The sequence below is a fragment of the Melospiza melodia genome, unplaced genomic scaffold (genome assembly GCF_035770615.1).
Source record: "Melospiza melodia melodia isolate bMelMel2 unplaced genomic scaffold, bMelMel2.pri scaffold_47, whole genome shotgun sequence".
In the NCBI taxonomy this organism is placed as follows: Eukaryota; Metazoa; Chordata; class Aves; order Passeriformes; family Passerellidae; genus Melospiza; species Melospiza melodia.
The window spans coordinates 5,260,776-5,276,652 of NW_026948793.1; the positions used below are offsets into that span (position 1 = coordinate 5,260,776).

General features: G+C 50.9%; 1 protein-coding gene across 1 annotated transcript in view; it reads left to right on the top strand.

The window, feature by feature from the left end:
* Positions 1–13,147, top strand: part of LOC134434772 (olfactory receptor 14J1-like) — a gene marked incomplete at its 5' end in the record, with an annotated part of 56,173 nt that extends 43,026 nt beyond the window's left edge. The window contains one exon of the mRNA XM_063183385.1: positions 13,111–13,147. Within this exon, the coding sequence (XP_063039455.1) occupies positions 13,111–13,147 (37 nt within the window). The remainder of the gene's footprint in view (positions 1–13,110) is intronic.
* Positions 13,148–15,877: the final 2,730 nt, after the last annotated feature.

Below are 15,877 nucleotides of genomic sequence, written 5' to 3' on the forward strand. Positions count from 1 at the left end.
TCGGTTAGAAGAGATAAAAGTGCTGCAAAGACAGGTCTCATGCAGACACCCAATGGAGAAACACCTACTCTAGATTTCACAGACATTCTCCAGGGACCTGTGGAATGCCTTCTAAAATTTATTGTCCACTTTAAACAAGCAATAGAGAAGCAAGGTGAACATCCAAAAGCCAGGAAGGTACTGCCTCCTAAACTTGCTGAAACAAATGCTAACAACACCTGTAAAGACATTTTTCCTTCGCTACCCCTTAACTCAAAGCCTACCATTGCACAAATGGTTGAGGCATGCACACTTAGGGCATCCCTACACTGTCACGCCAGCCAAGCTAAGGCTACCAGTCAGGGTGTAGTAGAGGTGCTAGTAGCCTCCCAAGTTATTCCCTGACATACGCATGAAAAAGGACCTGGCTTTAAGTGTAGGGAGATGGGGCATTTTCAACACCATTGTAAAAATACAGACTATTACCGGGGACCTTCTATGTGTCACAGCCACTGTCCTCACTGCCCCCCTCGTCCACACGCTTTCCAACACCAGCAAAACCGGTGGCCTGCGGGAAACCCCACACAGACACAGAAAGGCCCCGCATGATGACACCAAACGCGAGGCCGTTCCGCCCTACTCTCCCCAACACCATGGAGAACCAGCACAGCGACCTTCTCAGATCCAGCGGGACAGCTCGATTGCTGCAGAAAACTCGACAGAAGACAGCTCTGCCCTGAAACCTAAAGGCAGCTAGTAGGGGCCTTTTCAATTCCAATCCACGATATTTATGTTCACCATATTCCCACAGCAAATACGGGCCTGAAGAACAGGCCAGAGACATTTTGATTTTAACCAACACCAGGGAAGGGATGGAGACACTCACTCTACTACCTGAGGTACTCGCCTTGACATCTTTGCAGGAGATAACTGTCCAGGCTCTATGCTTAGACTCTCCCCTTTTCATTGCAAAAGGAACAGTTATAGCCAGTGCCTACCTCCTACTGGACATGATCACCACACCAGCTCATCCAATGCTGATGTGGGCACAGACAACAGGCAGAAATAGACCCATTCCAAAGTGTGCTTTCTCAGGAAAAGGGAGATAGCAATGTATTTCAGGACTATTAGATACAAGAGCTGATGCCACCATAATTTCCTGCTCTGATTGGCTAAAAGAATGGCCCCTGGTTCCAGCTGCTGGGGTAATTATTAGCTACCAGGGGAGCCACTACCAGCTTCTGGAGTCACAGTAACATCTGCATGGAAGGTCCTGAGGGCACAGTTGCTACAGTAAGATCTTTTGTCACCCAGGCACCAATAATAATTTGAGGAGAAGACCTCTTGTCCCAAAGGGGAACAAGGCCGGCAATCCTATCAACACCTCACGATTTCTAGACGGGGCCACTGAGAAGCGTGCCACCCTTCAGTCAACCTGGAAGTTTAACGACCCCATATGGGTGGATCAGTGGCCCCTCCCAGGCAGAAAGTTAAAGGCCCTGCAGTCCCTCATGCAGGAGCAGCTGTCTGTGGGCCACATTGTACCCTCTACTAGCCCCTGCAATGCATCTTTCATTATCATATGAAAGCCTGGCAAAGACAAGAGGCGGCTCCTGCAGGACCTCAGGAAAATCAATGAGGTCATCAAGGACAGGGGGCTCCCTCCAGTCCAGCCTGCGCTCAGCCTCCATGTTACCTCGAGATTGCCGATGGTGCGCCATGCCGTTGTTGTGGGTAGCAGTTTTTGGAGTCCTCCTTTTTTTCGGATATCTTGTTCGACATTTAGGCTGTGATTGATGGAGCCTGAGCATAGGAAGAGCATTGCTTTGAAGATTGTGTGGCTTGAGATGTGAAGGAAGGCTAGTTCAGGGAGGTTTAGTCCAACTGTAATTTTATTGCACAGTTATTGTCAGAGGGTTGTTATAGATGTTAATAACTACTTTTTTGATGCCCACATGCATCCAAATGACACCCCCCTGGTTTTTAGGGGCTTTTCCGCCCCTAAACAGACAAACACCTTTACAGAGGTACCAGTGGACTGCATTGCCTCAAATAAAGAAGGGTAGCTCAACTATTTGTCAATGGCTTTGAGCCCAAATTCTCTCGCCCAGACGGAAAAAACATCCTAATGCTATCATTTTTCATTACATGGACGATACAGTCATTTGTGCAGAAGGTCAAATCATTTTGGACGCTGCAGTACAAGATGTCATAACTGTGGTACAGCAGAAAGGTTTTGAGATGGCAGCAGATAAAGTTCATGCGACAGCCCCCTGGAAGTACCCCGGGCTAAAGAGCACAGAGAGAACCATCACACCCCAAACACTGCAAATCAAGGACGCTTCCACAGACAAGCCACAATTTCATGGCCATGGCCGTGGATGTCAGGAACTTGAAGGCATGTGTTTTTTCAACCTGCTGTCACATAGGGAGTCAGTATATCAGGGCATCCAGCTGCTAAAAGATCAAGGAAACAAGATCCAGATGGAAGGCAACTACGACTGGTTCACTGGATTTTTCAAACACTGGGGGATAAAAGGCTGACTTTCATGTTTAGTTAAGACTTTGTTTAGTGTATTCATTGTGTTGGTTATTTTATCCATTATGCTAAATGCCTGCGAAACACTATGGCTGAAGCCTTTTTTATGGACAACAAAAAGGGAAAGTTCTGAGGGCTGAGGGGCCAACCATTGGAGCTGTAATACCTCTGGGTAAAGTGACCAAGATAAAAGAGAGACATCATTCTGAATGCAACGATGACGCCCATGGGCATTTGCTGGCTCATGGTGATGCAGCCCGTTTTGTTGGTATCACCCAGTTCAACTGCTATATTTTTCTTATATGTACTCACTTGAGAATGTTCTCCCCTCTCTTATACCATTTTGGACCTGGCTTACTGCAATGCTACCCCGATTTCGCCCCCCCATTTTCCCACTGTGTGCGCAGCTCCATTTTATCTCCCTTCCTGGACCCTCTTCAGTGTAATCCACTGAAGTGTTTGCAGTTCCACACAAAGATCCCTCTCTCACCTCGTTCACTAGCAGCTTAAGCAAGCAAGCTCCCAGCTCTGGGAGTGCCGGTCGCTCAAAGCGGCTGGCTGTGGAAAGGCTGGAACACAGGAACTGAGTGCACAAGGGAACCTGGCCTCTAATAAATGGCATGAATCCCACAGAACACTCAACGCAAAGCCTTGTATGTTTCTTCTTTATCGTTCTTCTCTCAGTCCTCATGCAATTTTCCCCACTTTATCTGACTGGGTACTTGGCTTCTCTCTCTCCTCTCTGCAGGTTCAACTACATGTGTGACCCTGCAGGAAGAGCCTGACCCTCAGGGAAGTGGGAGAGGACTTACGGTCAGGAAATGTAGTGACAGGACGCGGAGGAATGTGATCAAACTGTAAGAGGTAGAACAGATTTGATGATGGGAAAAAGTTCTTTATTCTAAGGGTGATTGTCCCTGACACAGGGACCAGTGCAGAGAGGCTGTGGATGCCCCATCCCCAGCAACATCCAAGGCCAGGTGGGACAGGGGCCGCAGCAACCTGCTCTGCTGGGAGCTTGCTCAGCTTGGAACCACATCATCTTGAGGGTCCCTTCCAAGCCAAACCATTCAAGGATTTGATCATTCTGCCATCTCCATCTCCTGCTGCACAGCGGCCCTGAAACTTCAGTGACATCAAAGCTCACAGAGGGTTCCAGGTGGAACGTCCAGGACCTGGAAACGAGAACAGCAGACACCTCACCGGCTGCCAAGGGTCAGTTGCCACTCACCCTGCACTCTGACCCTCAGCGCGGAGGTGCTGCTGCTGCCTGGGCTTTCCCTGCCGCCGGCTCTGGAGCACCGATCCCAGCAGGATGTGCTCTGCTGTGCCCATGGAGGTACAGTGCCATTCCAGGCAGGGGGCACCCGGCTTGGGCAGGCTGCAGCCATGTGGGAATGGATGGTGTGGGACAGGAAGCCCACTGGGAGATTGTGCTGCCCCTTGCAGGCTGCCAGAGACACTGTGGAGGAGATGGATGTGGACCAGGGGCTGGAAGAGGAAGAGATGATGGAGGTGGACTCCTCCTCTACTTCCATGTCCTCCACTGTTGAGGACATGGAAGTAGATGAGGAGGAGACCATCGAGGAGATGGAGGTGGATGAGGAGGACAACATCAAGGACATGGAAGTCGATGAGGATGATGAGGAGGAGCCCATGGTCCTTGGATGAAGATGCAGCCCCATAGGTAAGACAGGCAGATGCTTCCCACGCCCTGCCCACACACACACTGGGTCCCCTGACGCCAGGCTGGGGCTGGGCTGGATGGCCCCACTCAGGGACACGGTGCCTGCAGGGGGCCTGGATTGTGCTGCCACAAGCACCAGCCCCGGCCTGCCCTGCGCTTGCCCGGGGCCACGCCAGCCCTGCCAGCCCTGGCCCAGCCCCTGGGGCCCAGCTCCCAGCCCTGCTGAGCCCAGTGCTGCCAGCTGAGTCCAGCTCTGCTGCTTCCTTTCTTTCAGGGCTCATGCATATTATGGCAAAGATGCCACGCGTTTGTAAATACGTTTGAAGTTTAGAAGTTCCTTCTAAATACATTCACTAGGTGTGAAGTTTTCTGTAAATACGTTTTGAAGATTTTTAGTCCACCAGATTCCATGTAAATATGCTCTGTACATTGTTGTTGTTGTTGTTGTTATAACGATTGTTATAATGACACATATTCTCTATATCTCAGATTTGCTGATCTTCGGCAAATAAATACTGTTTCTTTTCAAAACCTGACTTCTCTTGGCCATTCCTTTGGGCAAAGGCAGCCTTTGCACACTTGTGGGTTCCACTTGTCCCGTGTTCCTGGGGCTGGAGGTCCCTGGGGGTGCTGGCACGGCCACCCCGGGGCTGGGGGTCCCTGTGCACAGGGTCTCCCACTGACACCACTCCTGGCACTGGGCACTGCTGCTCTTCCTGGCCTGGGGCACAGCGCTGTCCCCAAGAGCTCAGCTCTCACCAGCTCTCACACAGGGGGCTCTCACAGCACTGGCCCCTGCAGCCATGCCACCAAAGCAACCAGCAAACCTTCAGCCACCCTTCCTGCTGCAGCCACAGGCACTCCTGTGCCCAGAGCTGCCAGCAGGCCACAGCCCTGCAAAATCCACCTGCACGCTCTCTAGGCCACCAAAGCCTTGGCAACTGGGCCACCTGCATCTGGGCTGCTGCAGGGGCTGATCTTTAAGCCTTGCAGGCTCCAAAGGCCCTGGGCTCTGCTTCCCAGCCTGCTCTGCACTGCCCTGAGCCCGCTTTGTTCCAGAGACAAAAGCCAGGCCAGGGCATCCTCACCCTGCCCACATTCCTGCTGCTGCCAGCGGCCACTGGCCCCTGGGCCCCACTCGGGTGACAGCTGCAGACACAGGGCAGCCTGTGCTGGGCAGGGGGCACGGGGCTTTGGGCCCTGGGGCTGCTGCTGCTGCTGCTGCTGCTGCTGGGGGCCATGGGCCCAACAGGGCCCTGAGCTCAGCCCCTGCCCAGGCAGTTGCCCCCAAAGCCCCACACTCCCTGAGCATCCCCATCACACCTGCCAGGGGGAAATACCACGGGCTTCAGGAAAGAAATTCCCCATAGTGACTACACCAAAGGGTCCACCAGGAACGTCAGCACCAGCTGAGGTTTACAGCTCCTTGACAATGGTGGCTGCAGGGCAGGTGAGATCTCCAGCGCCTCTGGCAGTGCCTGCTCTGCACGTGAGCCTGTGGGGTCCTCCCATTGGGACACAGTACTAGGCTCAGGCCAGCCCTCAGCCCTTCACAGCTGATCCCAAGGAACAGGCTCACAAAGCAGTTTCAGACCACTTCCTGCAGATATTTCAAAGGACTAAATATCATTCAAAAACCCAAACGTCTGATTTATTTTTGGTGTTGTGGCATGAGAAGCCATGGAGGTGCCTCTGAATGTGCACTCAGGGCACTTCCACTGCCATCCCAAAGGGATCACAAAGGACAGGCCTCAGCTTTCAGCACTGCTGAGCTCCTCACCCAGCAATGAAGTCTGAGGCAGAGGCAATGTTTTGCAGGCTGGGGGGCCTACCACTGGAATAGTAATACCTGATGACAATGATATGGAATTAAAGCAAGTTGAATAACCCCTCTGAATACAATGATCTTGCTCATTGTCTTTTGTGGGATCATGCAGATTCAGCACATTTTCTTGGTATCATGAACTTTCTCCTTTCCTTATATATACTCCTCTAGGATGTTCTCCCCTCTCTTAACACCTGTTAGTCCTGAATTACTGCATACAAGGTCCTTTTTTCCCCCATGGAAATCCTTGTGTGCCCACCCCCACTTTGTCTCCCTCCCTGGACCCTCTCCAGCGCAATCCACAGTATTTGCAGTTCCACACATAGTTCCCTCTCTTGCCTCATCCATCATGCATTCCAGCAAGTCTGCTCCTACCTCTGGGAGTGCAGGTCTCTCACAGAGGCTGGCTGTGGGCACGTCACAAGGGCTGCCCAAACAGGGACCTTCTTTGAGAATTCCTGAGAGCCACTCCAGTGAGAATCCGGCTCTTCCACCGTCACAGGACAGAAGACGCCTCGGGTCAGCCAGCACCCTGGATTGGGACGTGAGTTTTATCAGGGCTTGCAGAAGGCAGCGTTGGCACCCTCCAGCAGCAACAGGGCCGGCTCAGCTGGTGAAGCCCAGGGACATTTTGAAACACCTGCATCCAGAGCAACCAGAGCAGTGAGCTTGGGGACAGCGGCCTGCAGTGCAGGATCCTTGGGTGATATTTTAGTCCTGTGGGTGGGCTAACCATTATTTCAGGGGCAGCTCTGGGTAACAAATTCTCCCATCCTTAGAGGGATATATAACTTCCAGTTTGGTAGTCTCTCCTTTCAGAGTGGAAGACTTTTACTAAGGGAAGTTGAAAGTCATTTGTTCATTGGCTTTTTAAGGAGCTCCCAGACATGTCTGTTGATTCTGTTTGTCATGTAGCATTTTGAGACTGAGTTAGGGAAAGACTCTATCTTTTGCAAACTCAGAGAGTGATAAGAGTCGCAACATTTTACCCAATTTTTCATATGATTTATGGAGTTTTCTCAAGGGTTCAAAGTTCTAATATTCAACCCAGAGTTGGAGTTCTGCCCCCAGCATTCCTGAACCCACAGACACCATTAGGATGAGAGACAGGAACTGCTGTAAAGCACAGACAAGCCACCTGCTGTCTGCCATCTCCCCTCCTTCTCTACCCCCTGCCCACGTCTGTACTGATCACACAGGCCTGGATTCTACCCTAACCCATTCTCCAGTACCTCTCCTCACTGGATCCCCCTCAGATAGCTCACAAAATGGAGTCCCTCCTCTGGAAGGGGTTGTCAATATCAAACTCCCTCCCACCCCCAGCTCTCTCATCGGGTCTTCCCCCTGTTTGGGTCCTACCCCTGCATCAGGAACCACCTCTGCATTGGGATCCAGCGCTTCCTTGCCTACTCCCGCTGCTCTACCCCCTCCAATTCAGCCCCTTGCGGATCCCACACTGTCAGAGCCGGAAGTGTGAGGGGCGGTAACCGGAAGGCCGCCATCTTGGCTACCAAAGGCCCACAACACCGGGCCTGGCCAGTCACCCCAAGGCCCCGCTCCTCTGCCAAAGAACAAGTTCCCTCTTCTGGAGAGGAGAGGGAAGGTTCATCCCACCTTCAGCATGAGCCTGAGGATTCTTGGATAAGGATGCTGAAGCTGGCGGCTGAAGAGGGGGACTGGGAATTGGTAGCTAAAATACGAGCAGCACCGGTGCAGTACCAGAGGGGGGCTAACACCTGATGGGAAGCTGTCCCACACGGGGAGATCAAAGACCTTTTTAAAGCAGCGAAAGAGCATGGGAGGGGCTCACCGTACTTTAATAATTTCTTAAATGCCATATTCACGGCACATGTTATGGTGCCTCACGATCTGCTCCATTTTATGCACATCCTACTTTCTCCCAATGAAATTCTTCGGTGGGAAGGAATGGGGAAAAAACCAATAAAACAATTATTAAAAGACTATACTAGGGAAGAAATATGTGCACACCTAACACTAGTCCATCTAGCCAGTGAGGAAGACTTCACTAAACCTCATTCAATAGACCTTCCATGAGCCTTGTTAGAAGAGATAAAAGTGCTGTAAACACAGCTCTCAAGCAGACACCCAATGGAAAAACACCTACTCTAGATTTCATAGACATTCTTCAGGAACCTGGGCAATCCTTTCTAAAATTTATTGACCACTTTAAACAAGCAATAGAGAAGCAAGGTGAACATCCAAAAGCCAGGAAGGTACTGCCTCCTAAACTTGCTGAAATAAATGCTAACAACACCTGTAAAGACATTTTTCCTTCGCTACCCCTTAACCCAAAGCCTACCATTGCACAAATGGTTGAGGCATGCACACTTAGGGCATCCCTACACTGTTACGCCAGCCAAGCTAAGGCTACCATTCAGGGTGTAGTAGAGGTGCTAGTAGCCTCCCAAGTTATTCCCTGACATAGACATGAAAAAGGACCTGGCTTTAAGTGTAGGGAGATGGGGCATTTTCAACACAATTGCAAAAATACAGACTATTACCGGCGACCTTCTAGGTGTCACAGCCACTGTCCTCACTGCCCCCCTCGTCCACATGCTTTCCAACACCAGCAAAACCGGTGGCCTGCGGGAAACCCCACACAGACACAGAAAGGCCCCGCACAATGACACCAAACGTGAGGCCGTTCCGCCCTACTCTCCCCAACACTGTGGAGAACCAGCACAGCGACCTTCTCAGATCCAGCGGGACAGCTCGATCGCTGCGGAAAATTTGACAGAAGACAGCTCTGCCCTGGAACCCAAAGGCAGCTGGTAAGAGCCTTTTCAATTCCAATCCACGATATTTATGTTCACCATATTCCCACAGCAAATACGGGCCTGAAGAACAGGCCAGAGACATTTTGATTTTAACCAACACCAGGGAAGGGATGGAGACACTCACTCTACTACCTGAAGTACTCGCCTTGACATCTTTGCGGGAGATAACTGTCCAGGCTCTATGCTTAGACTCTCCCCTTTTCATTCCAAAAGGAACAGTTATAGCCAGAGCCAACCTCCTAGTTTACATGATCACCACACCAGCTGATCCAATGGTGATGTGGGCACAGATTGCGGGCCCAAATAGACCCATTCTAAAGTGTGCTATCTCAGGAAAAGGGAGATAGCGATGTATTTCAGGACTATTAGATACAAGAGCTGATGCCACCATAATTTCCTGCTCCGATTGGTTAAAAGAATGACCCCTGGTTCCAGCTGCTGGGGTAATTATTAGCTACCAGGGGAGCCACTACCATCTTCTGGAGTCGAGATACCATCTGCATGGAAGGTCCTGAGGGCACAGTTGCAACAGTAAGATCTTTTGTCACCCAGGCACCAATAATAAATTGAGGAGAAGACCTCTTGTCCCAAAGGGGGACAAGGCCGGCAATCCTATCAACACCTCACGATTTCTAGACGGGGCCACTGAGCAGCATGCCACACTTCAGTCAACCTGGAAGACCAACGACCCCATATGGGTGGATCAGTGGCCCCTCCCAGGCAGAAAGTTAAAGGCCCTGCAGTCCCTCATGCAGGAGCAGCTGTCTGTGGGCCACATAGTACCATCTACTAGCCCCTGCAATGCACCTGTCATTATCATATGAAAGCCTGGCAAAGACAAGAGGTGGCTCCTGCAGGACCTCAGGAAAATCAGTGAGGTCATTGAGGACATGGGTGCCCTCCAGTCCAGCCTGTGCTCAGCCTCCATGTTACCTCGAGATTGCCGATGGTGCACCATGACGTAGTTGTGGGTAGCAGTTTTTGGAGTCCTCCTTTTTTTCGGATATCTTGTTCGACATTTAGGCTGTGATTGATGGAGCCTGAGCATAGGAAGAGCATTGCTTTGAAGATTGGGTGGCTTGAGATGTGAAGGAAGGCTAGTTCAGGGAGGTTTAGTCCAATTGTAATTTTATTGCACAGTTATTGGCAGAGGGTTGTTATAGATGTTAATAACTACTTTTTTGATCCCCACATGCATCCAAATAACACGCCCCTGGTTTGCCTTTTCCGCCCCTAAACAGACAAACAACTTGACAGAGGTACCAGTGGACTGCATTGCCTCAAATAAAGAAGGGTAGCTCAACTATTTGTCAATGGCTTTGAGCCCAAATTCTCTCGCCCAGACGGAAACAACATCCTAATGCTATCATTTTTCATTACATGGACGATACAGTCATTTGTGCAGAAGGTCAAATCATTTTGGACGCTGCAGTACAAGATGTCATAACTGTGGTACAGCAGAAAGGTTTTGAGATTATGCAGATAAAGTTCATACGACAGCCCCCTGGAAGTACCCCGGGCTAAAGAGCACAGAGAGAACCATCACACCCCAAACACTACAAATCAAGGACAACCCAAAGACTCTGCAAGAACTCCAAACGCTCTGTGGAAGCATCAGTTGGGTACGTTCACTGCTGGGAATCACCACAGAAGATCTCACGCCACTGTTCCTGTTCCTTAAAGGCAGAGAAGGACTCTATTCCCCTGATCACTGACACCGGAGGCAGAAGCAGCTGTACAAGAGGTGTCCTGGGTGATTCAAATTAACAGTCACACAGATACCACCCTAATTTTCCTTTCTTCCTGGCAATGCTTGGTGCAAGTCCAATGTTCCATACATTATTTTTTCGGGGGCACTCAACTATCTCAAGTCCTCTCATAGAAATTGAATGCATTTTCAGATGACACCAACCTACTAAAATGATAACAACCTCACAGAAAATTATTGCACAACTAATCAGGAAAGCTAGAGTGCATCTGTGTTCCGTTGCAGGAACAGACCTTATGAATATATACTTACTTCTCACTCAGGAGCATCTCAATTGTCTACTTCAAACATTTGAAACATTGCAATACGCCTTAGACAGTCTTTATACAAGCAAATATCAGCCACCAAGTCTACCATCAAAACATTCCTGTGCTGCTCAGGATGTTTAAAATTACCCCAGACCTGGCAAGATCCATTGTAGCCACCTGCCCAAATTGCCAGGAACATGCCCTTGCTTCTGTCAGAGCTGGAGTCAATCCAAGAGGACTAGAGAGTCTCCACATCTGGCAATCAGACATCACACACTAAGCTCCTTTTGACAGACTATAATACATCCACGTCTCAATCGACGCCTTTACCAGTGTGTTTTTTGGCTCTGTCCATGCTGTTGAAAAATGAAAAGATCCTATAAAACATTACTTCTTCGTTTTTTCCACTTTAAGAATTCCACAGGAAATTAAAACTGATAATGCTCTTACTTATACCTTGTACTGATTCCAATAAGTTTCTGACCGCTGGGGTATAAAACATGTCACAGGCATACCACACTCTGCCACAGGACAGTCCAAAGCCGAGAGGGCCCACTGATCCATCAAAAGGATCCTTGATCAACTGAGAGGGGTAATCCAGATATTATCTTCCATTGACAAACTGGCCAAGTCCTTTTACGTACTCCACTTTTCGAACAACTCATTTATGGAGACAACTCCCCCAGTCATCAGGCATTTTACTAATTCAACTGCAGCACAATTAAAAGAAAAGCCACCTGTGTTGAGCAAAGACCCTGAATCTAAACAATTTATGGGCACCTACCCATTAATTACGAGGGAAAGGGAAGATGCCCTTGTCGCTACAGCAACACTCCTAAAATGGATTCCAGCAAAATACATAAAACTGTTTCTGGGAACAGTGAGGCAAACACCAGAGCTACCATCAGAATAACAGAATGGAAGCCTAAGAGAGACAGCAGCAGCCTGGAAAAGAACAAGGAGAAGGACAGAAGAAGATCTCCTAAGCAGCGTTGACCACACACACCAAGACCAAGATAGCTCAGACACCACTAACCAGGATCTGTGTCTTAACATTTGTAAAAATTATATTTTAGTATTGATACATGATTCTTCTAATAAGCTGTGTTCACACCCTTGCCTTACAGAAGAGAAAGTTTAGTGGGACCTGAACTTATGTTTCATCTTCGACTCACTTTATCTGTTTACTTTTAGGACACCCAAGCCTCCAGATACTAAATTAGCTAAAGTCAGAGGATGCTGCCGTTGGTTGCCACTGCAGCAGGAATCTGGATGCTCCTCACTGAGCCACATGCCTTCAGCTGGGTGCTTCCACAGACACGCCACAATTTCATGGCCATGGCCATGGCTGTCAGGCATTTGAAGGCATGTGTTTTTTCAACCTGCTGTCACATAGGGAGTCCGTATATCAGGGCATCCAGCTCCTAAAAGAGCAAGGAAACAAGATCCAGATGGAAGGCAACTACGACTGGTTCACTGGACTTTTCAAACACTGGGGGATAAAAGGCTTACTTTCATGTTTAGTAAAGACTGTTTTGTGGACTTTGTTTATTGTATTCATTGTGTTGGTTATTTTATCCATTATGCTAAATGCCTGCAAAACTCTATGGATGAAGCCTTCTTTATAGACAACAAAAAGGGGAAGTTCTGGTGGCCGAGGGGCTGACCATTGGAGCTGTAATACCTCTGGGTAAAGTGACCAAGGTAAAAGAGAGACATCACTCTGAATGCAACGGTCTCGCCCATGGGCATTTGCAGGCTCATGGTGATGCAGCCCGTTTTGTTGGTATCACCCAGTTCAACTGCAGTATTTTTCTTATATGTACTCACTCGAGAATGTTCTCCCCTCTCTTATACCATTTTGGACCTGGCTTACTGCAATGCTACCCCGATTTCGCCCCCCCATTTTCCCACTGTGTGCGCAGCCCCATTTTATCTCCCTTCCTGGACCCTCTTCAGTGTAATCCACTGAAGTGTTTGCAGTTCCACACAAAGATCCCTCTCTCACCTCGTTCACTAGCAGCTTAAGCAAGCAAGCTCCCAGCTCTGGAAGTGCAGGTCGCTCAAAGCGGCTGGCTGTGGAAAGGCTGGAACACAGGAACTGAGTGCACAAGGGAACCTGGCCTCTAATAAATGGCATGAATCCCACAGAACACTCAACGCAAAGCCTTGTATGTTTCTTCTTTACCGTTCTTCTCTCAGTCCTCATGCAATTTTCCCCACTTTATCTGACTGGGTACTTGGCTTCTCTCTCTCCTCTCTGCAGGTTCAACTACACATGTGACGCTGCAGGAAGAGCCTGACCCAGAGAAGTGGGAGAGGACTTATGGTCAGGAAATGTAGTGACAGGACGCGGAGGAATGTGATCAAACTGTAAGAGGCAGAACAGATTTGATGATGGGAAAAAGTTCTTTATTCTAAGGGTGCTTGTCCCTGACACAGGGACCAGTGCACAGAGGCTGTGGATGCCCCATCCCCAGCAACATCCAAGGCCAGGTGGGACAGGGGCCGCAGCAACCTGCTCTGCTGGGAGCTTGCTCAGCTTGGAACCACATCATCTTGAGGGTCCCTTCCAAGCCAAACCATTCAAGGATTTGATCATTCTGCCATCCCCATCTCCTGCTGCACAGCGGCCCTGAAACTTCAGTGACATCAAAGCTCACAGAGGGTTCCAGGTGGAACGTCCAGGACCTGGAAACGAGAACAGCAGACACCTCACCGGCTGCCAAGGGTCAGTTGCCACTCACTCTGCACTCTGACCCTCAGCGCGGAGGTGCTGCTGCTGCCTGGGCTTTCCCTGCCGCCGGCTCTGGAGCACCGATCCCAGCAGGATGTGCTCTGCTGTGCCCATGGAGGTACAGTGCCATTCCAGGCAGGGGGCACCCGGCTTGGGCAGGCTGCAGCCATGTGGGAATGGATGGTGTGGGACAGGAAGCCCACTGGGAGATTGTGCTGCCCCTTGCAGGCTGCCAGAGACACTGTGGAGGAGATGGATGTGGACCAGGGGCTGGAAGAGGAAGAGATGATGGAGGTGGACTCCTCCTCTACTTCCATGTCCTCCACTGTTGAGGACATGGAAGTAGACGAGGAGGAGACCATCGAGGAGATGGAGGTGGATGAGGAGGACAACATCAAGGACATGGAAGTCGATGAGGATGATGAGGAGGAGCCCATGGTCCTTGGATGAAGATGCAGCCCCACAGGTAAGACAGGCAGATGCTTCCCACGCCCTGCCCACACACACACTGGGTCCCCTGACGCCAGGCTGGGGCTGGGCTGGATGGCCCCGCTCAGGGACACGGTGCCCGCAGGGGGCCTGGATTGTGCTGCCACAAGCACCAGCCCCGGCCTGCCCTGCGCTTGCCTGGGGCCACGCCAGCCCTGCCAGCCCCAGCCCAGCCCCTGGGGCCCAGCTGCCAGCCCTGCTGGGCCCAGTGCTGCCAGCTGAGTCCAGCTCTGCTGCTTCCTTTCTTCCAGGACTCATGCACATGATGGCACAGATGCCACGCCATTGTAAATACGTTTGAAAGTTTTGAAGATTTCTGTAAATACGTTCACTACGTTTGAAGTTTTCAGGAAATATTTTTTGAAGATTGTTAGTCGTCGGATCCCATGTAAATATGCTCTGTACATTGTTGTTGTTGTTGTTATAACAATTGTTATAACGAAACATGTTCGGTAAATCCTAGATTTGCCGATCTTCGGCAAATAAATCCTGTTTCTTTTTAAAACCTGACTTCTCTTGGCCATTCCTTTGGGCACAGGCAGCCTTTGCACACTTGTGGGTTCCACTTGTTCCGCGTTCCCAGGGATGGAGGTCCCTGGGGGTGCTGGCACGGCCACACCGGGACTGGGGGTCCCTGTGCACAGGGGCTCCCACTGACACCACTCCTGGCACTGGGCACTGCTGCTCTTCCTGGCCTGGGGCACAGCGCTGTCCCCAAGAGCTCAGCTCTCACCAGCTCTCACACAGGGGGCTCTCACAGCACTGGCCCCTGCAGCCATGCCACCAAAGCAGGCAGCAAACCTTCAGCCACCCTTCCTGCTGCAGCTACAGGCACTCCTGGGCCCAGAGCTGCCAGCAGGCCACAGCCCTGCAAAATCCACCTGCACGCTCTCTAGGCCACCAAAGCCTTGGCAACTGGGCCACCTGCATCTGGGCTGCTGCAGGGGCTGATCTTTAAGCCTTGCAGGCTCCAAAGGCCCTGGGCTCTGCTTCCCAGCCTGCTCTGCACTGCCCTGAGCCCACATTGTTCCAGAGACAAAAGCCAGGCCAGGGCATCCTCACCCTGCCCACATTCCTGCTGCTGCCAGCGGCCACTGGCCCCTGGGCCCCACTCGGGTCACAGCTGCAGGGACAGGGCAGCCTGTGCTGGGCAAGGGGCACGGGGCTTTGGGCCCTGGGGCTGCTGCTGCTGCTGCTGCTGCTGCTGGGGGCCATGGGCCCAACAGGGCCCCGAGCTCAGCCCCTGCCCGGGCAGCTGCCCCCAAAGCCCCACACTCCCCGAGCATCCCCATCACTCCTGCCAGGGGGAAATACCACGGGCTTCAGGAAAGAAATTCCCCATAGTGACTAAACCAAAGGGTCCAAGGGGAAAGTCAGCACCAGCTGATGTTTACAGACCCTTGACAAAGGTGGATGCAGGGCAGGTGAGATCTCCAGGGCCTCTGGCAGTGCCTGCCCTGCACGTGAGCCTGTGCGGCTGCTCCCAGTGGGACACAGCACCGGGCTCAGGCCAGCCCTCAGCCCCTCACAGCTGATCCCAAGGAGCAGGCTCAGAAAGCATTTCCGGACCACTTCCTGTAGATATTTCAAAGGACTACATGTCATTCAAGGAAGTCACCTTGCACATTTAGTTTTGGTGTCATGGTATGAGAAGCCATGAAGTTGCCTCTGATTGTGCACTCAGGTCACTTCCACTGCCATCCCAAAGGGATCACAAAGGACAGGCATCAGCTTTCAGCACTGCTGAGCTCCTCACCCACCAATGAAATCTCGGGAAGAGGCAGGAATTATGTGCTCCAGAGATTCT